Here is a 27,957-nt window from a genome sequence, read left to right as displayed (position 1 = left end):
CGATGTCTAAATTCACCGATCACACGCAGGTGCGCAAGTGACGTATAGTCCAAATCAATTACTAGGCAAGTTCGTCATGCGCTGATCAACGAACTTATTTTCAACCGTTACTCGTACACACAAAAAATGAATCGAAAATTTTAATTTGATAACGACTGTTCAATTTACATGAGATTTTTATTTAACCATTGAAAAATGTAAATTTGATGTTGGAAAATGGTAGTTTTTAATTTCTCTATCTTTGAAATTCGCTCAAGTCAAAAAAGAGAGAATAATGCAAGATGGCGACAAAAATCCAATAAGTTAGAAGGAGAAGGACAGTTACGAAATTCGAGCTCCCGAATTCTACACAAATTCCCGCTCTTTCGGCTTTCGCATTGCTTGTTTTCGGACAGTGGTCGGTGCGTTTTGCAAGTGGAGTGCAGAAATGAAAAAGTGTGTAGTGTTTTAAACTTAATAAATAACCTAAACAAGTTATTGTTTTTTTAACATTTTAACATTTGTGTTGTGCGTGTGAGTGCCTTTGCTGGCCGCCAAAAAAATGCACAAATGACTGTATGTGTGTGTGTGTCTATGCCAGAAGCTCGGCTGCGTTCCAGAAATATGTGTGTTTGTGATGCTTATTTATTTATTTATTTTATTTATTGATTTATAGTTAAAAATGAACTGCTAACTAACACATATATGCTAAAAATAAATATAACTAACTAAATATTATAAGATTCAGGAAAAGCATAAATGTTAGATGATATCCGATCAATAGAATTTTCCAAAGATATTGCAGGGTATACTGCATTATAATTGGAACAAAGCACCCGAAAAGGCTCATGAAGGGCAAAGTTGGATCTACAAATTGGCAAGTGAATAGGTCAAAAAGTACGAGTAAATCTTGAGGGAACAGCGATGTTAATATAGCTAAGGAGGACGCAAGAATTCACCTCACCTATGAGAAGCTTGTGCAAAAAAATTACTCCGCTGCACATTCTACGATGTTTTAAAGACTTTAGATCAATTAACTTTAACCTTGAAGAGTAAGGTGGCAAACGCCGGGTCCCAAATCAGCTGTCCGAGAGCAAATTATAAAAATTGCTTTTGGACTGACTCGATTAATTTTTGTTGATCAATGTATTGAGGGCTCCAAACACATGAGCAGTATTCCAAAATGGGGCGAACCATGGAAATGTAAAGAGTTTTTGTTGGCCCAAACTCCTTGGCCCAACGTTTTATGAAGGCTAAAACACCCTTAGCTTTACCAATGATGACAGAAACATGGCTTTTGAAACATAACTTGCTATCAAATAGGACACCAAGATCAGTTACTTGCGCAATACGTTCTAAAGTAAAGTTTCCAAGATGGTCAGAGTGTATGTGGACTGAAGTCCGGTAAAAGGACATACATTTGCATTTAGTGTGATTAAGAAGCAACAAATTGTTGGAACACCATAATTGTAATTGATCAATGTCCGACTGTAAACGAAGGTATGACATTTTGTCAGAGAATGATAGGCAAATTTTTACATCGTCCGCATACATTAGAGTAGAAGCAAATGACACTACTTTTGGAAGATCATTAATAAAAGGAACGAAAAGTAGTGGCCCCAGATGACTTCCTTGGGGGACACCAGAAAAAGCATTTACGACGGAGGAAAGTTGATTATTGAAGAGAACGCGTTGGGTTCTGTTTGAAAGATAGGCAAAAATCCAGTTAATTAAATATGGAAAACCAAGAAGAGATAGTTTATGAAGGAGAAGGCTATGGCTTACTGAATCAAATGCCTTGCTAAAGTCAGTAAAAATAACGTCAGTTTGGAAAACCAAGAAGAGATAGTTTATGAAGGAGAAGGCTATGGCTTACTGAATCAAATGCCTTGCTAAAGTATGGAAAACCAAGAAGAGATAGTTTATGAAGGAGAAGGCTATGGCTTACTGAATCAAATGCCTTGCTAAAGTCAGTAAAAATAACGTCAGTTTGGCATTTATTCAGGAAACTACGGTGGATGAGAGTAGAAAATTATGGTCAGCGTAAAACCGAAATATGTATGAACACTGTCTGTATATTACAGCTGCACTTTTTGAATAAAAAAAGTTGCTGAATTTTCTGGAACGAATATTTGAAAGTCACATGTGCACATTTCTTTTCAGCTGGGCTTCTGGCAAATGCATATATACTCACATATATATTTGTATAATTACCTGCAAATAACTGTAAAATGCTTTTTAAGATACAATAGAAGGGGAATTGCCTGATTTATATGATTTTTTGATGGCTTAAAACCTGTCTTGCTGCGAAGGATTAAGAGGAAAATTTGCTGTAAAATGGGCAATTAAGAGCCACATTCAAAAACTAAAATTTCAGGTGTCGTTTTATTAATTTTCAACTTTTTTTATAATATACTGTATACAATTTTTTTGGATATTGAAGTATCAAATATGCAATAAAAACTGTTGATATTTTAAAATCAAATAAACTTTAATATCAATTTGTTTTTTAATATCAAAAATGCAATAATATTGCTCTGATATTAAGATATGAAATTTACAAAAGCATCGATTTTAAATTTTAATGTCAAAAAAATGATTAATAGATTGATACTGTTTTTGTGTAAAATTGATATTGTCGAAATGTATATTTTTACATTTCGATGATATCAAACAGATACGTCATGTATCATAAAATGATACGGAATTTCATCAGAATGAGTATCATATTTTATCAATTTCTTTTCTGTGTAGAGTAAAATAGATTTTGGAAACAATAAAAGTAAGAGATATGGGACTAAAATGCAGATTTAGGTAATGCCCACGCAGCGCAAGTTTGTTTAATAATGTGGCTCCGCCATCTCTTCAAAGATTATACGATTTACAAGAGTAATTTAAGCCATAGTAATATACTAGGTTACGAAGGCAACCTTACGTTTTGATCCCAGTTCAAACCACGAAGGGCAAAAATATAACATTTCTTTTACCGACTCAATACGATCGATGTGTACTTGATTTTGGGGACTCCAAACGGGAGAGCCATATTCTTAATTAGGACGGACCAGGACGTCAATAATATTTAATATGTATAAAGATCATCAAATTCTTTTGATTAATAAGGCGAAAACACTTATAGCATTGTTAACATAAGACTTTATATGGCAATCGAATTTTAATTTTTAATCAAAAAGAACTCCTAATCCATTTACTGAATTTTTAAAGTTCAGTGAATTATAATGAAGAGAATAGCTTATAGAGGATTGCGTACCCTTACAAAAAGTCATTACTTTGTATTTAAGGCAATTCAGATTTAGAAACTATCTCTGAAAACAATCAATATAAGTTGGTAAACCTAAGCCGGATTGTAAATTATTATATGACAAACAAAGTTTACATTACTACACGAGAATCTGTTATGACAGAATGAAGATTATTGATGAATAATAATAATAATGTAAATAGCAAAGGGCGTAAAAAAACTACCATGAGGAACTTCAGATACGAAGATTATAGGTAAATAATCATTTTTAAAAACGCTCCTCAAATAATTTGAAATATTGTGCCAACAAGTCGTAAAAATGCTTCCTGCCACTCTGAGAACTGGTAGAGCCCAGGAATTAATAATAATTTCTTAGTTTTATTTTATACAATAAAAAATAACGAATATTTTTAAATTTTAATGAACATTAATAATTTTAAAATCTTGTAGGAAATGGATAAATTGACCAAGAAGATTAGGAACATTTTTTATAACAAATCAGTTAATAACCTATTTTAAAATTATCAAGGAGTCCTGCTTAATTTTTCTGAAAAGACACGTAACTTTGAAATTCAGCTGCAATATAACTAAGTTTAAATGGTTTTTCTTTGTGCAAATTTAAGATGATCCACGATTGTCTCAGTGTACCAATGGCAACATTGTCGCGGAAGAACTGGTAGACACTTTCCCTCTTCCCCACTAGTGGATGTTAACCGACATGCCAGTCGCTCATATGTACATTTTGGTATACAGAAAAACTTAAACGTGATATACCTAGTTTGGTAATTTTAGAACATAAAAATACTCAATAAATATCATTTTGACATTTTAAAACTTAAAAAAGGTGTTTAAAAAATAGATATGCTACTCACATTGTTTTAAGAACAGACGTAAAGCAAACCAGATGCACTTCTCAAATAGTTGGTTGGGCATCTGTTTTTCAGACAGCACCCTTCTGTGCTTGGCATTCAATAGGCATGGGGTAATCTCCTTTATGTAGTCCATGTAGATATACATTTCCCCAAAGTGCTCGATGTCTATGCTGGTTGGACGCCGACGCCAAATATAGGGCATGGCGATAATGCCGTAAAAAATAGGTCCAGAAAATAGGACCGTGAGAATCAAATATGGCCAGATATCTTTTTTAAAGGGGCGCATAATGGCTAAGGCTTCGTTAAGGCGCCTGGGGGCATGTGTGGCAAAGGCTCCTGAATCGGCCAATGTGAAGAATGAGAACTCGATGGCCTTACGACGCTCCCAGCTAAGACCGACGTCCCCCAAAAAGAAATCAGCTTGCTATAGATTAAAGGTTATCATCATATCATGGATTAGCCTATACCTAAACCACTTACTCCACTTTGCAGTAATCCTATGCCACCGGTAAAACTGTCGTTCGACTCCCGATCATCATCAGATCTCATTGATCCCTGTGTTCGCCCAGGGGCTTCGATGTACTTGAACCGAAAGTTCATGTGCTGGGCCAATAGCATGAGCAGGCGGTGATCGCGTCCACCCGTGACTAGCAATTCCTTATACTCTGTGCCGTCAAGGACCTTGGGGCCCTCATCCTCCTTGTTGCTATAAATGACCCAAAACCACGGCGGAGACTGCAAGCAAAGAAAGTTCATTAGCTCCCTCCTTTCTCTCTAAAACCACTCCCCATTACATGAAACACCGGAACCCGGAACACGCGACCCTCAAAGTTGGCATATACGGATGCTGCGGTCGGTAGGAGAGGGCTCCTCTGAAGACCAAGGTTATCACCATCGTACCAGTTTACCAGCTGCAGCTGACTGACGTTGTGTGGTCGGGCCTGGTTGTAGTAGATGCGGAAAGCTTTGGGGCGGGGACGGGTTACCACAACCGTCCGCAGCGGCTCCCTAAAGTTAATAGTGCTCGCCCTGGGCGGCAAACGTGCTCCCCAATAGAAGATGAACAGACTGAGTCGATGGGCTAAGCGGCGTTCGTGGATTCTATCTAAAAGCTCATTTGGCTCGTATAGAATCAGGCTAACGCACTCATTTTCTGTTTGAAGATTGGCGTCTATGTGCTGTAAAAAAAGCTCCGTGTCACTAAAGATGACTGACACATAGTAGAGGCGATGAAGACGCTGTAGAAAATCATCCATGTAATTGCCGCGATATTTCCAACAACTCTCGTCGGTTAAAGTCGAGCTGGGAAGAGCTAATATGGTCAAAAAGAGTGGTCTCAGACCGTTGATAATTTGCGAGAGCGCTGAAGGTAATTGGTTTAAAAAAGGTTTGGTTCAGCAAAACGTCATACGAACCTATTGAAACGTCAGACTCATTGCAGGAATGAATAATCACACTGGCGCCGTGCAGTGAACCCAGCGGGTAGAGCAGCAGACCCAATGCAGCCAGATACTTATTCATCTTACATTAGCGGACCTGCAATGAAGCTCCTGCTTTTTATACCCCAATGATGAATGTTTAATGCGCAATTAAGCCAGAAATGTATTTAATCCACACGTCAGCAGTCCGCACGTGATTGCATGAAACTGACAACTCGGACAGCTTGAAAATTTGAAAACTGAGCTGAAGAGATATCGATTTTTAACGTATATTTTATAGGTTACCTTTTACTCGTAGAGAAAATGGTTATATAGTATTCGTTGAAAAGTATTTAACAGGTAGATGGAAGCCTTTCCGACCCTGTAAGGGTCGGTATACTCATGATGAGGTTTAATAGCCGAGTCGATCTAGCCTTGTCCGTCTGTCTCTTCGTCTGACCATCAGTGTGAACGTCGTGATCTCGGAAACTATGCAGGGTTAAAAAAGATAATAGTTTTATGCACAGTTTTTAAAGTATCTATTTGAGGTAAAAGGTACAAAAATCATAACAAAAAACTTTTTTAAATTATATTTTGTATTTAATTAATAATTTTGAGGTCAGTAGGTTATCCTCGCTCTGGCAATTAAGTCTGGTTGTATGAATATATTAAAAGGGACATAATGATATCTTGCATATGGGGTGAAATTAACTTAATATTTAATTTGCATTAAATTAAGTAACTATTCATCAACATATTTGCTGAACTAGTAAAAAATTGAATTTAGTCAAGCATATTTGAAAACAAAAATAAAAACATTTCAGTACCTGAATACCTAGCATATCATCTTCTTAAGATAAATACAAACTTAACCTAGGTATGGTAATTGAGATAGTCTCATATTTCGATGCCAAGGTAAAGTACAATATACCAAAAAAGTTGACCTAAGTACATACCTACGTACAAGAATCTAGATACACCCCAAAGTTTATTTCAAAATTTGGCCACGTTCAGTCTAATAAACCGGAAAAATCAGTCATCTTATTATAAGAAATGTTAGAACTATGTTGGTTAGTTTATATTAGGAAATCTGACCTTATATCATGTATAGGAAAGTTGAGGAACCTTCTAGTTTCAGTAAAACTTGCTATCGTCATTCTAAGCTTACGATGCCTGTGCATGAAATTTCTCCAAAAAGTATACATCAAAAACTTGGCAGGGAAAATTTAACTGTAAAATGTTCTTAAGTTAAAGGAACATATTTTAAGTTCACCTAATATTTTTAAGCAAATATCTTAAACAATCTTTTTGATATATCTTCGTATAGCAAAAAGTCCTCGACTGGTAGTGGCGTTACAGTGCCAGATTTCAGATGACGTTAAGCTTTGATTAGGGGTCAGAAACTTGTGCTTAGGTTCTTCTAAAACCAAAGTTATGTGGATATGGGGAATTTGATATCAATCAAATAACCTCTTATTGAGATAATAAAGTCGGAACGATCGCACTTTCAACATGCAGAATGAGACGAAAAATGATTAAATATACAACTAAATAAACTTTTTAAACTTAACTCTTAATTAACACACTCTGTTCGCGCACATGGCGCTTTTATTTGAAGTCACTAATAGTAGGGCGAGAGCGGGAGCCAATTAAACTTTCGTCCGTTCGCCCTTTCGAATTCGCCCCGTCTCTCGCCACCTTAGCATAAGTTAGGTTCTAAGATAAATTATTGGAATATTAAATTTAGTGATCATTCATCATAACCACTCTCCTTCGTCGTCGCATTTTCGCACAAGTTTTACACAAATTATCGCAAATAAATTATCTCGAATCCTATTGCAGTCACAAGTTTCGCGTTTGTTAATACAAAATAGTATTAAATTTTCATGGTGACCCTGACGTGCTCGCAGTAGAGTTCGCGATTTGTTTACATATTTTTTTTTCGGTGAAAAACTATAACAATTACTAACAAACGCACAAAAGCAATTTATTCTTGTCGGTTCGGCTAAAAAATTAAATTCAGAAATAAATTTCGTCGCTGAAAATTTTTTGCCGTTCCTTGGTTGTTGCCCAAGACGTTTCTTCCGCCGCTGCAACTTTAATTGTTTAATTTGCTGCTGGCGCTGGAACATGGATGTAAAAAAGGAAGTTGCAATTATCGAGTCGGCCAACCAGGTATAGAGTGCTAAAAGTTAAAAATTAATCTGTGGCGTTTTGTCAATTGCGTTTTGGCTTTCAACTTTTTGCGTTCGTGTAAAAATCGGTAGATAGTGAGCATTCTAACCAAGAAATAAAAATTTGCATGTACTAACAACCAATATTCTGTAATAAACATAATATAGTTCGAATTATATGTGAATCGCTTTGGCCCATAAACACGCAAATAAAATACTCGTCGTCGACCCAATTAGTGCAAACTTAATTTCACCAATTTTCGTCGTATTTATAAAACATAAATGAAACAGCTGGAAAAAAGTGCGCTTTTCAGAATTTTCCAGCGCTTTTTCCACTTTTCCCGCGCTTTCATAATTTTAGCGCGCCTTTCGGCATCAGGCTTACATATTCGTTGCCATTAGTTATCGGTCAGTATATCATTCTCCGCTAGCGGCATACACATACACACGCACACGCACACCGACACCGATACTGCTATTTCGAGTTATCTTTGGTCGTTTTCGTTCTGGATCGCTGCAGCAGTGCAATTTTCGGTCTGCTTAAACTTTTGTTCGTTTTCGGTATGCTTGAGCTTGAGCGTGCGATCGGTATATTACTCGTTGATTTTATATTATATTATTTAACAAATAAATAATTTAATATAAATAAATATTTAACAACTCTTCGATATCAACAATATAAATACAAGTAAACGCAATGGCAACTACGGATAACGAAGAGCTTAAACACCAACGAGATGTTTGCATGAAAAGTATTAACCGAACGTATCGCCATTTAAGAGAAGCTAAATTATCTGTGAGTCCGATTGAGCTTGAGTGTCGATTAGAGATTCTAAGTACTTACATTAAAAATGCTTTACTTTTGCAAAACCAAATAGAAGGGAAAAATACAAAAGATGTATGCAATGCCTTGGGGGACACCAGAAAAAGCATATACGACGGAGGAAAGTTGATTATTGAACAGAAAGCGTTGAGTTCTGTTTGAAAGATAGGCAGAAATCCAGTTAAGTAAATTAGGTGGAAAACCTAGAAGAGATAGTTTATGAAGGAGAAGGCTATGGCTTACTGAATCAAATGTCTTGCTGAAGTCAGTAAAAATAACGTCAGTTTGTCATTTATTTAGAAACTACGGTGGATGAGAGTAGAAAATTCGAGAAGATTAGTAGTGGTCGACCGTTGTTTTACAAAGCCATGCTGTGCCGGAGAGATTATGGAGGCACACATATGTTGAGGTTGACAAGTGACCAACTGTTCAAAAAGCTTAGGTATGGCAGATAGTTTGGCTATACCACGATAATTTTCGACATCGGATTTTTTTCAAAATTCTCGGGAACTCTGAAGATAATAAAGATAAGTTAAATAGAAAAGTGATTGGCCAAGACAGAGATTCGGCACAGTTTCCTAGAACACAACTAGGGATGTTATCAGGGCCCGCGGAATAGGACGTTTCCAGCGACAGAAGGGCTTTAAGAACATCGCTAACTTCAAATTAAGGAACAAAAATATTATTGATGCAGGGCAAATCATAAGGGTAGGGAGTAGAAAAGTCATAGGATTGAAGAGAGTAGGTTGACTGAAAAAAGCTTGCAAAAAGATTAGAAATGTCTAAAGATGATGATTCAGTTCGGTTGTGTAAATACATAGTTGAGGGATACGCATTTGATTTTCCTTTGGAGTTTACAAGGGAGTAAAAACTTTTCGGATCATTACGAATGTTATTTCTACATTAAGCGATGTAGCATTCATAACAAAGTTTAGAGGCATTAAAGAACAGCACGCGGCTCGTGACATAATTGAAAAAATCCACCGCAGAATTGGATTTTAAGTATTTTTTATACAGCCTCGATTTTTTATTTTTGAGGTAAGACAAGTGCCTATTGAACCATGAGGGCTTAGAAGAGTCACTTAACGATACCTCGGGAACGAAAAGATTTAATGACGACTGCAATTTCAAATTAAAGGATGACACTGCAGTTTCTATGTCGATAGCACTCAAATGCTGGTATAAACCAACAAAATTGGCAGTGCGGAAACATTTTACGCGTAAGGCCGCCTTAGTCTGAATTTCTGCAACGATCTCAACATTCAACAACAGGGTTGGATGATAGGGGTCTTCAGGTAGAGAAAAGGGAGGTCTTCTGAGGACATTAGCTAGAGTGTCGTTATTAACAAATATTAAGTCGAGAAGTCTATCCAAATGGTTCTTTACAAAGTTTATCTGGCCCAGAGACAAGTCCGTCAGGCCGTCGATACAGTCGTGCTGGCTTTCGGCAAAAAGGAGATTGGAGTCCAATGAAGAGATCCATGACACGTTAGCTATGTTAAAATCTCCCATTATAATTAGGTGGTCCTTATCGGCAATAGAAGAGGATACTAATTGAATGGCAGATAAGTGCATTAAATAGAGAGAAGTATCAGATCTAGGAGGAATGTAAGAGAAAGTTATATAAATATTAATGTTATTGATATTAATTTTAACTGCAACGAATTCAATGGAAATAGGGTTTTTAAAAGGAAAAATTTCCGATGAAAGTGAGTTGTGAACTGCAATTAACACGCCACCGCCCAGGGAGATGCGGTCAGTTCTATAGATAACAAACTTATCAACGAATATTTCTTGATCGGAAACCGAAGAGTTTAGCCATGTTTCAGTTAAAGCAATGACGTCGGCGTCGATGGAAAGACTATTAACATACACCTTACTCAGTTTACCCAGTAGGCTTCGCACATTTTGATGTAAAATTGACAGAATTGTTTTTCTTAGTTTTTTGAAACAGCTGAATTTGAGCCACGAGGCTGGTTTTTCTTAAGATACTCATGTACTAAAGTATTAACTGGCCAAAGTGTAGAATCAAGTGCCTTAGAGAAAAATGAATCAGTGATACGAATTTTAAAAGAAGAGATATTGCGCTTTTGCTTAAAAATGAACTTATGTACAGAAATAGCGTTGTCCGGGGCATGCAGTTTCTCACAGAGGAAGATCCTAACATCCTCGGCAGTGGCTTCGGGATTAAGTCTCGTCACGAATATTGATTTTTAAATAACCCCTCTCAAAGGAATCCCAGAGACATCAGAAGTCGCCTCGCTATTCCTTGGACGGTTACTTCTCGGAACACCACTTAAAGGGACAATAGTGCGTCTAGGAGCCGCAAGGCTTGGGCCAGGCATATCGTTGGGGAAGGAAACGGCACCAGATGTAGAAGCGGATGCAGGAGCAGAGTTGGTAGCAACAGGAGCCAGATGTAATCCAAGAGTGGCCATGTTTTCTTCCGGTAGAACATTACCAAGTGATTCCGTAGCCAATGAGGCACGAGAGGGAACAGAAGAAGGTCCAGAAGGGGTAGTGTGAGCCAGTGGCAGAGACGGTGTTAAGTAGTTCGGCGAAAGGTCCATATTATTAGCATTAGTTGGCGTCGAGATGGATGGTAAATCATAAACAGGACGTTGAAGATTATTATTTGGAATTTTTCTATTCGGTGACTCGCTAAGAATCTTAAGTCCAAGAAACTGAGATTCCACTGCCAGGAATTTGTCATTCATAGCATTGAAGAGTTTACGAACTTCAACAAATCCATTCCTAGTTTGCCTCATGAACGTACGCATTTCATCCGTCATCTTACGGCAAGATTAAGTCCCCAACACGGCCGTTGAAGCCAGCTCCAGCACACTTAACATGCGAACAGTTATCACATAACCAGCAGATGGGGTGGGTATCGTCACTAATAATGCCATTATACTCGCATTTATTAGCAGTGCAAGCGATGGTCATTTTGGTTAATTATCAGATCACTGTGCACAGAAGAAGAGGGGAGCGCGGATGTAGTATATGAGCATCCGTATCAGCCTCGAGCGTGAGCGAGAAATGTTGGGCAATAGCTGCACGCGCTTAACAGCAGCGGAGCATATACCGAATAAACGTTGAAGCAGCGGGGGTGAAGAGCGGTCAGATGCAAGCGTTGAACAGCAGAGCAGCAGCAGGTTATCATCCGGATCAAGCGGTGAACACCAGCGGGTGGAGGGTGCCTGAAAACATTCAGTTGGCAGATCCATTCTTCTTCAAGCCCCAAAAAATAGATATGCTTATTGGCGCTGATACGTTCTTTGAACTTTTATCTATTGGCCAGATAAAGCAGGGGCCTGAACTCCCCAACTTACAAAAGACAGTTCTCGGCTGTATAGTGTCAGGGAAATATGCCTCTGAAAATAATGTAAAGGCTGAACAAATGGTACATCTCAGCTGCCAGGAGGTTGCGTTGGAGTCAATTGACAACCCTGCAGAAATTTTGTTCTGTGGAGGACTTGCCGCCCAAGGCTAAGGTTCATACTCGTGAGCAACAAATCCGTCAACAACACTTTGAAAAAAATACTCAAAGATTGTCGTCCGGTAGATTTTCGGTTCGTTTGCCGACGTCAAAAAGATGTATCGCCAAGTGATGCTGGACGAAGCTGACCGAAACTTCCAGCTCATAGTATGGAGACGAGATCCTTCTGAGTTCCTGAAAATCTTTAAGTTGAAAACCGTTACATATGGAACTTCGCCAGCACCCTTTTTGGCGATTCGGTGTTTAATGCGGCTAGGAGAGATGGCGCAAGCAACTCATCCAAAAGCCGCAAAGGTTATTCAGAATGATTTTTATGTTGACGATTTGTTGACTGGCGCCGGATGCGTTGAGGACCTGCAAAGCCTTCGAGACGAAGTTTCTCAGGTCTTGCAAGAGGCAGGCTTTGAATTAGCAAAGTGGTTTTCAAACTGCTCAGAGTTATCCGCATCTGATAGCGCTGTAATGCCACTTATGGCAGACTAAGACGCAACCAAGACCCTTGGCGTGGTTCGGTTACCGGTTAAGGATTACTTTCAATTTCGGTTGGATGAGTCTTTCCTGGATCTTCGCGCGACAAACGAAATATTATGTCGGCGACTGCTCGACTTTTCGACCCACTTGGCCTCTTGTGTCCTTTGGTCACAAAGGCAATGATGTTGTTGCAGGAACTGTGGCTTCGAAAATTAGATTGGGACGAGTCGCTACCGATGCAGTTGCTCACGTCGTGGGAGACGTTTAAATCGACGCTTCTGCAGCTGCCTAAAATTATGGTATTCGCGATTCGTCAACACAGATCCACAAGTCCCGATTCAAATACATGGTTTCGCTGACGCTTCCATGCGAGCGTATGGAGCGTGCATCTACGTTCGTACTCAAACTGCTGAAGGTTTGAAAGTCTCTTTATTGACCGCCAAATCGAAAGTAGCTCTTCTCAAGACGAAAACTTTGCCTCGCCTTGAGCTGTGTGCAGCTCACCTTTTAGCAGATCTCTATAATCGTGTTAAGCCATTGCTAAATTGTCCCATTGAGAATGTTTTCCTGTGGACAGAGTCCGAGATCACTTTACACTGGATCAAAAAATGAAAAAAAAATCCCTCGTCGTTGTCGGTTTTTGTTGTGAACCGGGTTGCAGAAATTCAGGAGTGGTGGGAGAAAGCAATTTGGAGGCACGTTCTCACGAATGTCAACCCAGCAGACATAGTGTTCCGAGGATGTGACATAGAGGAGCTTACAACTCCCATTTGGTTCGGTGGGATTTCGTTCTTGCTAGACTCAGAAAATAATTGGCCTGTAAATAGACATTTCGAACTGCCGGCTGATGTGGAGTCGATGGAGCTACGCAAATTGGCACTAGCTCTCGTAGTCAGCCCAGAGCCTAATTATTTGCTTCAAAAAAAAAAGAGTCATTTTCGTCGCACCTGAAGCTTCTGAGAGTGTTCGTGTGGGTTTTCCGTTTTATTTAAAGGTGCAGAAAAGTGTCGAAGCCCTTTGAAAAAAGTATTTCGCCAAGAGAACTGGATTTCGCTTTTGAGAAAATTGTTGAATCTATCCAATTTCACGAATTCAGGAACAACATAAGTAAAATTCGGAAAAATAAACCAGAAGCAACGAATATTCAAAAGCTAAACCCTTTTCCCCGGGAAAATAAATACGATTGGTGTTCCTCGACGAAGCCAAATTCCCGTTGTTGCTGTCTAAAAGCTCACAGTTCGTCAGATCCTATACCACTTAGATTTAGTGTCTGACGTAACCACTGATGCGTTCTTGGTGTTTTAAAGGTTCGGGAGTCGTCGCGGGGTTCCGGAGAAGGTGTGGTGCGACAACGCCACCAACTTCGTCGGCGCAGATCGGCACATGAGAGAGTCCCGAGCCCGTCTGGAGGAGGGGGCGGTATCGGTCGTCTACTCATCTGTGCAGCCATTGCACAGCGCCATCACCAAGCAGTGATATACTCGACCCTTCCGCAGCGCCGACATCACTCAGCACACTCGGCCCTCCCATAATTATAATTAAATAATATAATATATAATATATAATATAATATAATATGTAATTATAAATATAAATAAATATAACCATACTCTGTAGCGTTCGATTTGCTTTTGTATTAAAATTATTTGTTCTCCACCAGAAACGACCCAACCAAGTCGAGTTTTCTGAAGAAGCGCTAGCTTCGGATCAGCTTAATCAGCCCAACACATAATAAATCATAAAACATGCTAGCTCCAATTAGTATTCGTTGAGGCTTGGGAAAAAAGGGATCCGCTAGTTGGATATTTGCCGGAGTATTCCAATTACATATCTATGTTCAGGGCTATGCTTGGCTGATTATCAGTGAAAGTGAGTGCAGATAATAACGCCGAACAGACAGATGCCTGTGCTTTTAAGCATATATCGACGATATATCCTTAGAACCTTTGTCCCACCGAGTCCTGAAACTAGAGATGCTTGTCAATAACCGTAAATGCTGTGCGAAACGAGAAGTTAGAAGTCGCAGCTAGGAGCATGAACGGCTTTCAACGAGTACAACAGCAGTGGCCAATATCGTAATATCAGAAGCTGGACCTTGAACGACTAGAGAGGTAGTTGGCCGAGAACTGGAACCCTTAACTTCAGAAAAAATGGCAGAATCAGTTTCAATTTCTAGCTGCGAAGAGTTTGTATAAAAATGCAATAATGTGTGGTGCCTATTTCCACAAACGCGGCAATTTCCGCTTGTACAAGCTCGAGTATGATGCCCACGTCTTTAGCAAATGAAGAATAGAGACAGCTTCTTGATCTGAGCATGCCGCAAGGAGGGAGATAAATGTTCAAACGTAGGTCATTGATGAATGGGATGCTCAGTGGCATTGCAAAATGCACATGGTAGATTGTTACTCTGGTAGGCAGTAAACCATTTCCTGCTGTTAATATAGATACTTCTACTATTTGTTCCCACCTGACAATTTGAGGTATAACTCCCCATGGCTTGTTGAAGGTTCTCCACTTTTCGGCACTGATTCTCCAAAAATTCATAGAATTCTTTCGCCGAGGGCATTTTGTCCTCCCAACCAGTTTACGTGGAAAAATGAAACTTTTGCAACAGCATGTTAGTGATGAAGGAATCAGCAATCTACTGAGCTGATTTCAACGTATCCAAAGCCCGCATGTGTGAGTTGTTTTTATCCGAGGACTCCCGAAATCTACCCTTTTGAGTTCAGGTATCTCCTTGATGTGAGACTTGAAAACAAGACGTTTATTAGAATACCGTTTATTAAGCAGATCTAATGCCACTGCATAGTTGGCTGACGATATATCTAACGACTTTATGGCATCCAGCGCTAGGCTAAGTAAACAGAAACGTAAGTGCTGCAACTTTTCAAAGTCGGTTAACTCGGGGTCCTTGTCATAATTGTACAGAACATCGTCATGAAATCTGCGTTCTCAGTATATCCTCCAGAAAAAGATTGCAACTATAGTTCGGGAACACGGAGCGATTACACACCATAAAGGATGATGAGTCATCGTTGCGCATGGTAGAGTTCGTTCGATGTTCACCTTTCCGTTTTTGAATGTGACCTCTCAATCGCAACTCATGAAGTATCGCCATTTAATCAAATTCAACTCGTCAGGTTGGCCAATTTGAAAAAAATCGAGAGACTAGTAATTCTTGATTACGGTTATAAGTGGTTTTAATTTGATTAGTTAGGTGTAAGCGGACATCCAAAGCGATAACACTTATTGATCCAATTTTGTCAGGAGTTAGTTCACTGCCGATGACCTTAAGTCGATCAAAAGAAACCACAGTCTTGAGTTTCAAAAAAGCGACCTTCTCAGGAACCGTTGGCAGCAGAGGCAAATCAGAGTTCGATTTTTTTTTTGTATTTTGGTCAATTAATTAAATCATCGCCAAAAAGAAATCTACAGTTATCTGTTTATTCGTATGTATGTAATTGCAGTTTTAAAGACGACGTGCAAAATAACGGAGTCTCCGTTTGTTGAACAAATTTGAACGAATTATTTACAAATTTACTGGCTGTTATCATTTTTATTGCACAACGCTTTAAGCTTGGGCTCCAAACTTATTTTCAAGTAAAACTTTTCAACGAACTCAAGAACCACTTACGACTTTATTTATTTAAATAATAAATTGAATATATTTATTTTGGGCTTTAAAATTGCGGGGTGAAGACAACGACATTGTACTTTCTTCAGATTTAGCGAGCAACAACAACCAGAGAGCCGCAATCGGTATATATATTTTTCTATTTATCGTTAGAATTTATAATCTTTATTTATTGGAATCACTCCCTTTCGTGGATTGACATTAATCAAAAATCCGTTTCGATAACTATATTTTTATTTTTTTAACTACTCCCGTTTATTGTCTTAAATTTCTCCGGGAGTCCGTTTGGATTCCTTACGAGTCTGTTAAGAACTAATGCCAACGTAAACTTTCTACAAGAAACCCGGGCAAATGGCCCGACGTCGGCAGCGACGAGCAGAATTGACGGCAGCGACGAGCAGAATTGACGGCAGCGCAATGGGCAGAGTGCTAACCTTGTTCTTCGCATCCGCTGCTTAGCCCGCTACATTACTTTACCGCCTTGGTCAGCGGGACTAACGTTGGACGGTTCCCCTACCACTCAGCGACTCGGGTTTTGTATTTCATTCTTACATACCGCTCATTTGGAGATTTGCATCCGGTCTTGCAACACCTTTGGGTTCCATGCTAACTTATATGCCAAAGACGCAACAACGACAACAGCAAGAGCGAGATGTTAGTGCCGGCAGCTGGAGTTTACAGTGATCTCATTGCAATAGATAACAATAGATTGTTTACAATTTAATTTAGCTATAAAGATTTGTCTGCTCCCAACACTTACTAATATTTTCAAAATTTTTAAATAATTTTCCAAAATTTTTAAATTTTGTCTATTTTTTGTTTAAAATTATCCAATTTTTTTTAAGCTTTCCAATTTTTTTCAAAGTTTTTAAAAATTTTTCAAAACAAATTAAAAATATATTGAAAAAAATTTTTAAAATTTAAAAAAAAATGTTTAAGACCTTAGTACAAATTTTAAAAACTTTGAAAACTTGAAAAAACTTTGGATATGAAAGAAATTAAATTTCTTTTTTAAATTTTAAAAATTTAAAAAAATTGTTCAAAATTTTTAAACTTTTGTTTTTAAGTTGTTCAAATATTTTTTGATTTTTTATTTTAATTTTATGTTTCTTTTAAAAAAAAATTTTTAAGATTTTAAAATTTTTTCTCTTTAACATGTTTTAAATATTTTAAAATAAATTAAAAAATTTTCCCAAACTTAAAAAACAATAGTTTAAAACCTTGTAACATATTTTGAAAAAAGTTTGGAAATAATTCAATAAAGATGGACAGATTTGACAAACACACCATTATTCCTAAAAAAAAAATGTTCTATGGAAATGATACGTTTTGTAATAAGCGAAAACTGATATTTTACATACAAGGACAAAACATGTATACTTCCAATGGGTTCCCCGGCCTCTCCAATTATTGTCTTGGAAGAAATTTTTAAAACTATCGGTAAAACGCGATCACTGACCAGGTATGTGGACAACTTATTTACAATAATTAATCGAATAAGATATTGTCAGAGTTTTAAAAAAGTTAAATACTTATTAAAAATACATTAAGTTTAAAATTACGAAAAATTACCATTTATTGACGGAATGGTTCAACGTGTATCTGGCAAATTAAAACTTAATTGGTACCAGATGTCCCATTATTGCTGGCATAGTCATGACCAAGTATGTGGACGACTTATTTGCCATGGTAAACAAATAAGGTGTTGACGGCGTTTTGAAAAAATTAAATAGTTATCACAAAGACATTAAGTTTACATTTGAGTTAGAACAAGAAATAACGCTATAGTCGAGTTTCCCGACTAATAGATACCCATTACTCTCCCAACAAAACAAACTTCAACCTTAGTATTTCCCCTACAAAACCATTGTAGTTAAGGCATAGTCATGAAGGAAAAAACTATGGGTAAAGAACTATCGGTAAAAATGGTTATTGAACAAATATGTGGACGAATTATTTGGCATAGTTATCAAAAAAGATATTGTCGGAGTTTTGAAAAAATTAACTACTTATCAAAGAAAGAACGCCATAGTCGAGTTGCCCGACTATTAGATACCCATTACTCATAGAACAAACTTCAACCTAAGTATTTGCCTACAAAACAAAATAAGTTTAGGTAGCGCCATCTGTCGAACTAAAAGGGCGGCAGAGAACTTCATAAACCCCGTAACCTCTAAAATAATAGCTCGATTTTAGTTTTTAATTAAATTTTTTGGATCTACCAATAGATATGATCAAAACGCACACACAGCAATCAAATCAACCTTCTAACAAGTCTTAGAGTGAGATCACATACTTTCACGGTTTGGGGGCGTTAGAGAGGGCTTGGCTCCGTTTTGAAATAAACCTGAGCTGCTTAGGAAATACTAAAATCTCCATGCCAAATCCCAAATATCTAGCGTATGGCTTACTGAATCAAATGTCTTGCTGAAGTCAGTAAAAATAACGTCAGTTTGTCATTTATTTAGAAACTACGGTGGATGAGAGTAGAAAATTCGAGAAGATTAGTTGTGGTCGACCGTTGTTTTACAAAGCCATGCTGTGCCGGAGAGATTATGGAGGCACACATATGTTAAGGTTGACAAGTGACCAACTGTTCAAAAAGGAAATACTAAAATCTGGCAGATAGTTTGGCTATACCACGATAATTTTCGACATCGGACCTTGAGCCTTTTCTATGAATTGGAATAATAAAAGATTTTTTTCAAAATTCTCGGGAACTCTGAAGATAATAAAGATAAGTTAAATAGAAAAGTGATTGGCCAAGACAGAGCTTCGGCACAGTTTCCTAGAACACAACTAGGGATGTTATCAGGGCCCGCGGAATAGGACGTTTCCAGCGACAGAAGGGCTTTAAGAACATCGCTAACTTCAAATTAAGGAACAAAAATATTATTGATGCAGGGCAGATCATAAGGGTAGGGAGTAGAAAAGTCATAGGATTGAAGAGAGTAGGTTGACTGAAAAAAGCTTGCAAAAAGATTAGAAATGTCTAAAGATGATGATTCAGTTCGGTTGTGTAAATACATAGTTGAGGGATACGCATTTGGTTTTCTTTTGGAGTTTACAAGGGACTAAAAACTTTTCGGATCATTACGAATGTTATTTCTACATTAAGCGATGTAGCATTCATAACAAAGTTTAGAGGCATTAAAGAACAGCACGCGGCTCGTGACATAATTGAAAAAATCCACCGCAGAATTGGATTTTAAGTATTTTTTATACAGCCTCGATTTTTTATTTTTGAGGTAAGACAAGTGCCTATTGAACCATGAGGGCTTAGAAGAGTCACTTACCGATACCTCGAGAACGAAAAGATTTAATGACGACTGCAATGTCAAATTAAAGGATGACACTGCAGTTTCTATGTCATTACATGATTTTAAGAAGGACCAATCGATAGCACTCAAATGCTGGTATAAACCAACAAAATTGGCATTGCGGAAACATTTTACGCGTAAGGCCGCCTTAGTCTGAATTTCTGCAACGATCTCAACATTCAACAACAGAGTTGGATGATAGGGGTCTTCAGGCAGAGAAAAGGGAGGTCTTCTGAGGACATTAGCTAGAGTGTCGTTATTAACAAATATTAAGTCGAGAAGTCTATCCAAATGGTTCTTTACAAAGTTTATCTGGCCCAGAGACAAGTCCGTCAGGCCGTCGATACAGTCGTGCTGGCTTTCGGCAAAAAGGAGATTGGAGTCCAATGAAGAGAGCCATGACACGTTAGCTATGTTAAAATCTCCCATTATAATTAGGTGGTCCTTATCGGCAATAGAAGAGGATACTAATTGAATGGCAGATAAGTGCATTAAATAGAGAGAAGTATCAGATCTAGGAGGAATGTAAGAGCAAGTTACATAAATATTAATGTTATTCATATTAATTTTAACTGCAACGAATTCAATGGAAATAGGGTTTTTAAAAGGAAAAATTTCCGATGAAAGTGAGTTGTGAACTGCAATTAACACGCCACCGCCCAGGGAGATGCGGTCAGTTCTATAGATAACAAACTTATCAACGAATATTTCTTGATCGGAAACCGAAGAGTTTAGCCATGTTTCAGTTAAAGCAATGACGTCGGCGTCGATGGAAAAACTATTAACATACACCTTACTCAGTTTACCCAGTAGGCTTCGCACATTTTGATGTAAAATTGACAGAATTGTTTTTCTTAGTTTTTTGAAACAGATGAATTTGAGCCACGAGGCTGGTTTTTCTTAAGATACTCATGTACTAAAGTATTAACTGGCCAAAGTGTAGAATCAAGTGCCTTAGAGAAAAATGAATCAGTGATACGAATTTTAAAAGAAGAGATATTGCGCTTTTGCTTAAAAATGAACTTACTAAAATCTCCATGCCAAATCCCAAATATCTAGCGTACCATTTCTTGACGCAATGGTTCACCGTGTAGACGTCGCCAAAAATGTCATCAGAAGGGTACTGGAGACGAGTGATGAGATTTACAATAACTCCAATAAACATACAATTTATTGGATCTTGAAAAATAATGATTTCTTTCGATCGACAATAAAAAATTTGACCAAAGCATATACTATTCAGGACAAAACACATTTCAAAGAAAATGATAAGACTGAAACCATGTACAAATCTGAGACATATATGCCAAAGTTTTCTGAACGCCTTTGTCGATCAAACGTGTATAACAAAGATTGATTACAATAGCCCAAAGACCGAAATCCAACAATAAACTATTTTTTATCAACACTTAAACTAAAATACCGATACTTAGCAAAAGCAATGTAATATATAAGATCCCGTGCGCTGGGAATGCTGAAGTAACGTCCAACAAAGTATATATTTGCACGAAAAAATCAAAACTAAAGACGAAACTTGCAGGAAAAAAATCAGGCATTAAACGAAGAGGATAAAGTTCAATAAAAAACCATCTCTTTCTTCACACTGAGCGGACGCAAAACATTCGCATGACTTTGCATCGGTCAGCATATGACAACAAGAAAACAATTACAGCAAGCGATTTACTCTCAAAATGCTCCACATTAACGCCCACGAACACTAGACTTAACTTTAAAACATCTACAGACATTAACTTGACCAAAATGAATTTAGAAATTTCTTTATAACTCGGCAGCGAAAAGTACGGTTGTTGTGTATCAATGTAGGGTCCGAATATTTGTTTACAATTATTAAGTGAATATTAAGAGGCTTGCTAAAATTTTGAACAGCCCTGAAGACGGACCCCGACGGGGTTTAAAATATATTGGAGAATGGAGAAAAAAGATTCTTTTGAACAAAGGAAAAATGGGCACTATAAATACCCAGAACTTGAGCCAGCAAAAGCACACCATAGTAAAAAAAACAGGTCACAAAGAAAAATAAATATTTTCTCGATTCGTTTCAATACTTAAAACTAGAATCTATTCTAAATAAGTTATTTTTTAATTTTACATTTTTTTTTAAATTTCTAAAATATTTTTATAATATTCCAATTTTTATACCGTTGCAGAGGGTAATATAATTTCACTCAGAAGTTTGCAACGCAGTGAAGGAGACATTTCCGACCCTATAAAGTATATATATTCTTGATCAGCATCACTAGGCGAGTCGATCGAGCCATGTCTGTCTGTCCGTCCGTCTGTCCGCCCGCCTGTCTCCGTCCATCTGTCTGTCCGTCTATCCGCCCGTCTGTCCGTCCGTCCGTCTGTCCGTCCGTCCGTCAGTCCATCTGTCCGTCCGTCTGTCCGTCCGTTCCTACGCAAACTAGTCTCTCAGTTTTAAAGCTATCTTCATGAAACTTTCTCCAAAGTTGTCTTAGTATTGAGGTAGGATAAAAGTCGGAAAGAGCCGGATCGGACGACTATAGCATATAGCTCCCATAGAAAGAATCGGAAAAATAAATGAAAAAAAAAATTATAACTTTGCTGCTTTTAATTTTTTTTAGTTCTTCGATATAGCTTCGATCATAGCTTCAATGTTTTTCAACATATACGCAAGTGAATCATGATTTTAATGTTTTCAAAAGTATTTAATTCTTGCAATATATATATATATTGTATATATATACGAAGTTTGCTTTCTTTTTTGTTTAATTTTTTTTTAGTTTTTCGAGATATTTCAGAATTACGGTTAAAATTTCATCAAAATCGGACTACTATAACATAAAGCTCCCATAGGAAATATTAAAAAACAAGAAAGGAAGCAAACTTCGGCAAGCCGAAGTTCATATACCCTTGCAGCTATTGCAAGAACTAAATATTTTGAAAAGATTAAAATTAAGATTTACTTGCGTATATGTTTAAAAACATTGAAGCTATGATGATTTCCAGCTCAATTATTAGATAGTAATTTTATATATTTATATTATTTCTATGGGAGCTATATAATATAGTCGTCCGATTTTGATGAAATTCATACCGTAATTTTGAAATATTTAACCATTGCTATATGTCGAAAAACTAATAGAAAAATTGAAAAACCGCAAAGTTATAATTTTTTATGTATTTCTTTTTCGATTGTTCCTATGGGAGCTATATGCTATCAAATTTAAACCGTAATTTTGAAATATTCAACCATTACAATATGTCGAAAAACTAATAGGAAAATTGAAAAACCGCAAAGTTATAATTTTTGTTGTATTTCTTTTTCGATAGTTCCTATGGGAGCTATATGATATAGTCGTCCGATTTTGATGTAATTTAAACCGTAATTTAAAAATTTTATAAGTTTTTTCGAAACATTCGTTGACCTTACACGATATTGAAAAATTCAATCATTTAAATTCGTGTCTAGCTGGAGACGCTTTAAGAAACAGTCACTGCGGAAAATTATCCCGAAGCCCTTGCTTTTTTGACAACATATCGACACTGTTTAATTTGCAAAAAATTTTCCAGCCTTCAGCTACAGCCTTGAGATCCCTCATCGACACCTGGTATGACACCTTGCTTTCTATTGGGATGATAAACGCATTACTATGCTATTTTAATACATCTGGAGACAAGCAAGTTCGAAGCACGAACTAAAAGAAAATGGGAAGAACGGTTAGATTATACTTCGCTTCCACTTCGGAGCGAATGTGAGGCGGTCCTCAACAGGCGATACCACCACATGGTAGCGGAAGAGGCCAAACCAAAAGCCCAAAACTGTTCAGCAGACCCAATCTAATGCAATCTATGCATTAACTGCTTAAGAATGGGTCTCACGGTAAAAATGCAAATCGAACAGATGTAGTGTGCAATTCCTCAATGCCTTGGGGGACACCAGAAAAAGCATATACGACGGAGGAAAGTTGATTATTGAACAGAAAGCGTTGAGTTCTGTTTGAAAGATAGGCAGAAATCCAGTTAAGTAAATTAGGTGGAAAACCTAGAAGAGATAGTTTATGAAGGAGGAGGCTATGGCTTACTGAATCAAATGTCTTGGTGAAGTCAGTAAAAATAACGTCAGTTTGTCATTTATTTAGAAACTACGGTGAATGAGTGTAGAAAATTCGAGAAGATTAGTAGTGGTCGACCGTTGTTTTACAAAGCCATGCTGTGCCGGAGAGATTATGGAGGCACACATATGTTGAGGTTGACAAGTGACCAACTGTTCAAAAAGCTTAGGTATACCACGATAATTTTCGACATCGGACCTTGAGCCTTTTCTATGAATTGGAATAATAAAAGATTTTTTTCAAAATTCTCGGGAACTCTGAAGATAATAAAGATAAGTTAAATAGAAAAGTGATTGGCCAAGACAGAGCTTCGGCACAGTTTCCTAGAACACAACTAGGGATGTTATCAGGGCCCGCGGAATAGGACGTTTCCAGCGACAGAAGGGCTTTAAGAACATCGCTAACTTCAAATTAAGGAACAAAAATATTATTGATGCAGGGCAGATCATAAGGGAAGGGAGTAGAAAAGTCATAGGATTGAAGAGAGTAGGTTGACTGAAAAAAGCTTGCAAAAAGATTAGAAATGTCTAAAGATGATGATTCAGTTCGGTTGTGTAAATACATAGTTGAGGGATACGCATTTGATTTTCTTTTGGAGTTTACAAGGGAGTAAAAACTTTTCGGATCATTGAAAAAATCCACCGCAGAATTGGATTTTAAGTATTTTTTATACAGCCTCGATTTTTTATTTTTGAGGTAAGACAAGATCCTATTGAACCATGAGGGCTTAGAAGAGTCACTTACCGATACCTCGGGAACGAAAAGATTTAATGACGACTGCAATGTCAAATTAAAGGATGACACTGCAGTTTCTATGTCATTACATGATTTTAAGAAGGACCAATCGATAGCACTCAAATGCTGGTATAAACCAACAAAATTGGCATTGCGGAAACATTTTACGCGTAAGGCCGCCTTAGTCTGAATTTCTGCAACGATCTCAACATTCAACAACAGGGTTGGATGATAGGGGTCTTCAGGCAGAGAAAAGGGAGGTCTTCTGAGGACATTAGCTAGAGTGTCGTTATTAACAAATATTAAGTCGAGAAGTCTATCCAAATGGTTCTTTACAAAGTTTATCTGGCCCAGAGACAAGTCCGTCAGGCCGTCGATTCAGTCGTGCTGGCTTTCGGCAAAAAGGAGATTGGAGTTCAATGAAGAGATCCATGACACGTTAGCTATGTTAACTGCAACGAATTCAATGGAAATAGGGTTCCGATGAAAGTGAATTGTGAACTGCAATTAACACGCCACCGCCCAGGGAGATGCGGTCAGTTCTATAGATAACAAACTTATCAACGAATATTTCTTGATCGGAAACCGAAGAGTTTAGCCATGTTTCCGTTAAAGCAATGACGTCGGCGTCGATGGAAAGACTATTAACATACACCTTACTCAGTTTACCCAGTAGGCTTCGCACATTTTAATATAAAATTGACAGAATTGTTTTTCTTAGTTTTTTGAAACAGCTGAATTTGAGCCACGAGGCTGGTTTTTCTTAAGATACTCATGTACTAAAGTATTAACTGGCCAAAGTGTAGAATCAAGTGCCTTAGAGAAAAATGAATCAGTGATACGAATTTTAAAAGAAGAGATATTGCGCTTTTGCTTAAAACTGAACTTATGTACAGAAATAGCGTTGTCCGGGGCATGCAGTTTCTCACAGAGGAAGATCCTAACATCCTCGGCAGTGGCTTCGGGATTAAGTCTCGTCACGAATATTGATTTTTAAATAACCCCTCTCAGAATCTTAAGTCCAAGAAACTGAGATTCCACTGCCAGGAATTTGTCATTCATAGCATTGAAGAGTTTACGAACTTCAACAAATCCATTCCTAGTTTGCCTCATGAACGTACGCATTTCATCCGTCATCTTGCGGCAAGATTAAGTCCCCAACACGGCCGTTGAAGCCAGCTCCAGCACACTTAACATGCGAACAGTTTTCACATAACCAGCAGATGAGGTAGGTATCGCCACTAATAATGCCATTATACTCGCATTTATTAGCAGTGCAAGCGATGGTCATTTTGGTTAATTATCAGATCACTGTGCACAGAAGAAGAGGGGAGCGCGGATGTAGTATATGAGCATCCGTATCAGCCTCGAGCGTGAGCGAGAAATGTTGGGCAATAGCTGCACGCGCTTAACAGCAGCGGAGCATATACCGTGTAAACGTTGAAGCAGCGGGGGTGAAGAGCGGTCAGATGTAAGCGTTGAACAGCAGAGCAGCAGCAGGTTATCATCCGGATCAAGCGGTGAACACCAGCGGGTGGAGGGTGCCTGAAAACATTCAGTTGGCAGATCCATTCTTCTTCAAGCCCCAAAAAATAGATATGCTTATTGCCGCTGATACGTTCTTTGAACTTTTATCTATTGGCCAGATAAAGCAGGGGCCTGAACTCCCCAACTTACAAAAGACAGTTCTCGGCTGTATAGTGTCAGGGAAATATGCCTCTGAAAATAATTTAAAGGCTGAACAAATGGTACATCTCAGCTGCCAGGAGGATGCGTTGGAGTCAATTGACAACCCTGCAGAAATTTTGTTCTGTGGAGGACTTGCCGCCCAAGGCTAAGGTCCATACTCGTGAGAAAAATTCTCAAAGATTGTCGTCCGGTAGATTTTCGGTTCGTTTGCCGACGTCAAAAAGATGTATCGCCAAGTGATGCTGGACGAAGCTGACCGAAACTTCCAGCTCATAGTATGGAGACGAGATCCTTCTGAGTTCCTGAAAATCTTTAAGTTAAACACCGTTACATATGGAACTTCGCCAGCACCCTTTTTGGCGATTCGGTGTTTAATGCGGCTAGGAGAGATGGCGCAAGCAACTCATCAAAAAGCCGCAAAGGTTATTCAGAATGATTTTTATGTTGACGATTTGTTGACTGGCGCCGGATGCGTTAAGGACCTGCAAAGTCTTCGAGACGAAGTTTCTCAGGTCTTGCAAGAGACAGGCTTTGAATTAGCAAAGTGGTTTTCAAACTGCTCAGAGTTATCCGCATCTGATAGCGCTGTAATGCCACTTATGGCAGACTCAGACGCAACCAAGACCCTTGGCGTGGTTTGGTTACCGGTTAAGGATTACTTTCAATTTCGGTTGGATGAGTCTTTCCTGGATCTTCGCGCGACAAACGAAATATTATGTCGGCGACTGCTCGACTTTTCGACCCACTTGGCCTCTTGTGTCCTTTGGTCACAATGGCAATGGAGTTGTTGCAGGAACTGTGGCTTCGAAAATTAGATTGGGACGAGTCGCTACCGATGCAGTTGCTCACGTCGTGGGAGACGTTTAAATCGACGCTTCTGCAGCTGCCTAAAATTATGGTATTCGCGATTCGTCAACACAGATCCACAAGCCCCGATTCAAATACATGGTTTCGCTGACGCTTCCATGCGAGCGTATGGAGCGTGCATCTACGTTCGTACTCAAACTGCTGAAGGTTTGAAAGTCTCTTTATTGACCGCCAAATCGAAAGTAGCTCTTCTCAAGACGAAAACTTTGCCTCGCCTTGAGCTGTGTGCAGCTCACCTTTTAGCAGATCTCTATAATCGTGTTAAGCCATTGCTAAATTGTCCCATTGAGAATGTTTTCCTGTGGACAGAGTCCGAGATCACTTTACACTGGATCAAAAAGTGAAAAAAAAAATCCCTCGTCGTTGTCGGTTTTTGTTGTCACGAATGTCAACCCAGCAGACATAGTGTTCCGAGGATGTGACATAGAGGAGCTTACAACTCCCATTTGGTTCGGTGGGATTTCGTTCTTGCTAGACTCAGAAAATAATTGGCCTGTAAATAGACATTTCGAACTGCCGGCTGATGTGGAGTCGATGGAGCTACGCAAATTGGCACTAGCTCTCGTAGTCAGCCCAGAGCCTAATTATTTGCTTCAGAAAATAGAGTCATTTTCGTCGCACCTGAAGCTTCTGAGAGTGTTCGTGTGGGTTTTCCGTTTTATTTAAAGGTGCAGAAAAGTGTCGAAGCCCTTTGAAAAAAGTATTTCGCCAAGAGAACTGGATTTCGCTTTTGAGAAAATTGTTGAAGCTATCCAATTTCACGAATTCAGGGACAACATAAGTAAAATTCGGAAAAATAAACCAGAAGCAACGAATATTCAAAAGCTAAACCCTTTTCCTCAGGAAAATAAATAAGATTGGTGTTCCTCGACGAAGCCAAATTCCCGTTGTTGCTGTCTAAAAGCTCACAGTTCGTCAGATCCTATACCACTTAGATTTAGTGTCTGACGTAACCACTGATGCGTTCTTGGTGTTTTAAAGGTTCGGGAGTCGTCGCGGGATTCCGGAGAAGGTGTGGTGCGACAACGCCACCAACTTCGTCGGTGCAGATCGGCACATGAGAGAGTCCCGAGCCCGTCTGGAGGAGGGGGCGGTATCGGTCGTCTGCTCATCTGTGCAGCCA

At 38.3% G+C, this 27,957-nt stretch overlaps 1 protein-coding gene across 1 annotated transcript in view; it reads right to left on the bottom strand.

Annotated features, from left to right (window-relative positions):
- LOC108136751 (ionotropic receptor 40a) overlaps nucleotides 1-20,605 on the bottom strand; it is a 126,746-nt gene extending 106,141 nt beyond the window's left edge. Inside the window, exons 1-6 of the mRNA XM_041710080.1 lie at nucleotides 20,477-20,605; nucleotides 5,835-6,017; nucleotides 5,526-5,772; nucleotides 4,905-5,473; nucleotides 4,591-4,845; nucleotides 4,111-4,534 (exon numbers count right to left, since the gene is read on the bottom strand). Coding sequence (XP_041566014.1) covers nucleotides 4,111-4,534; nucleotides 4,591-4,845; nucleotides 4,905-5,473; nucleotides 5,526-5,631 — 1,354 coding nt within the window. The 5' untranslated portion in view covers nucleotides 5,632-5,772; nucleotides 5,835-6,017; nucleotides 20,477-20,605. The remainder of the gene's footprint in view (nucleotides 1-4,110; nucleotides 4,535-4,590; nucleotides 4,846-4,904; nucleotides 5,474-5,525; nucleotides 5,773-5,834; nucleotides 6,018-20,476) is intronic.
- Nucleotides 20,606-27,957: the final 7,352 nt, after the last annotated feature.

The sequence above is a fragment of the Drosophila elegans genome, unplaced genomic scaffold, assembly GCF_018152505.1.
Source record: "Drosophila elegans isolate 14027-0461.03 unplaced genomic scaffold, ASM1815250v1 contig_753, whole genome shotgun sequence".
In the NCBI taxonomy this organism is placed as follows: Eukaryota; Metazoa; Arthropoda; class Insecta; order Diptera; family Drosophilidae; genus Drosophila; species Drosophila elegans.
This window is presented reverse-complemented; position numbering and strand designations above follow the sequence as displayed.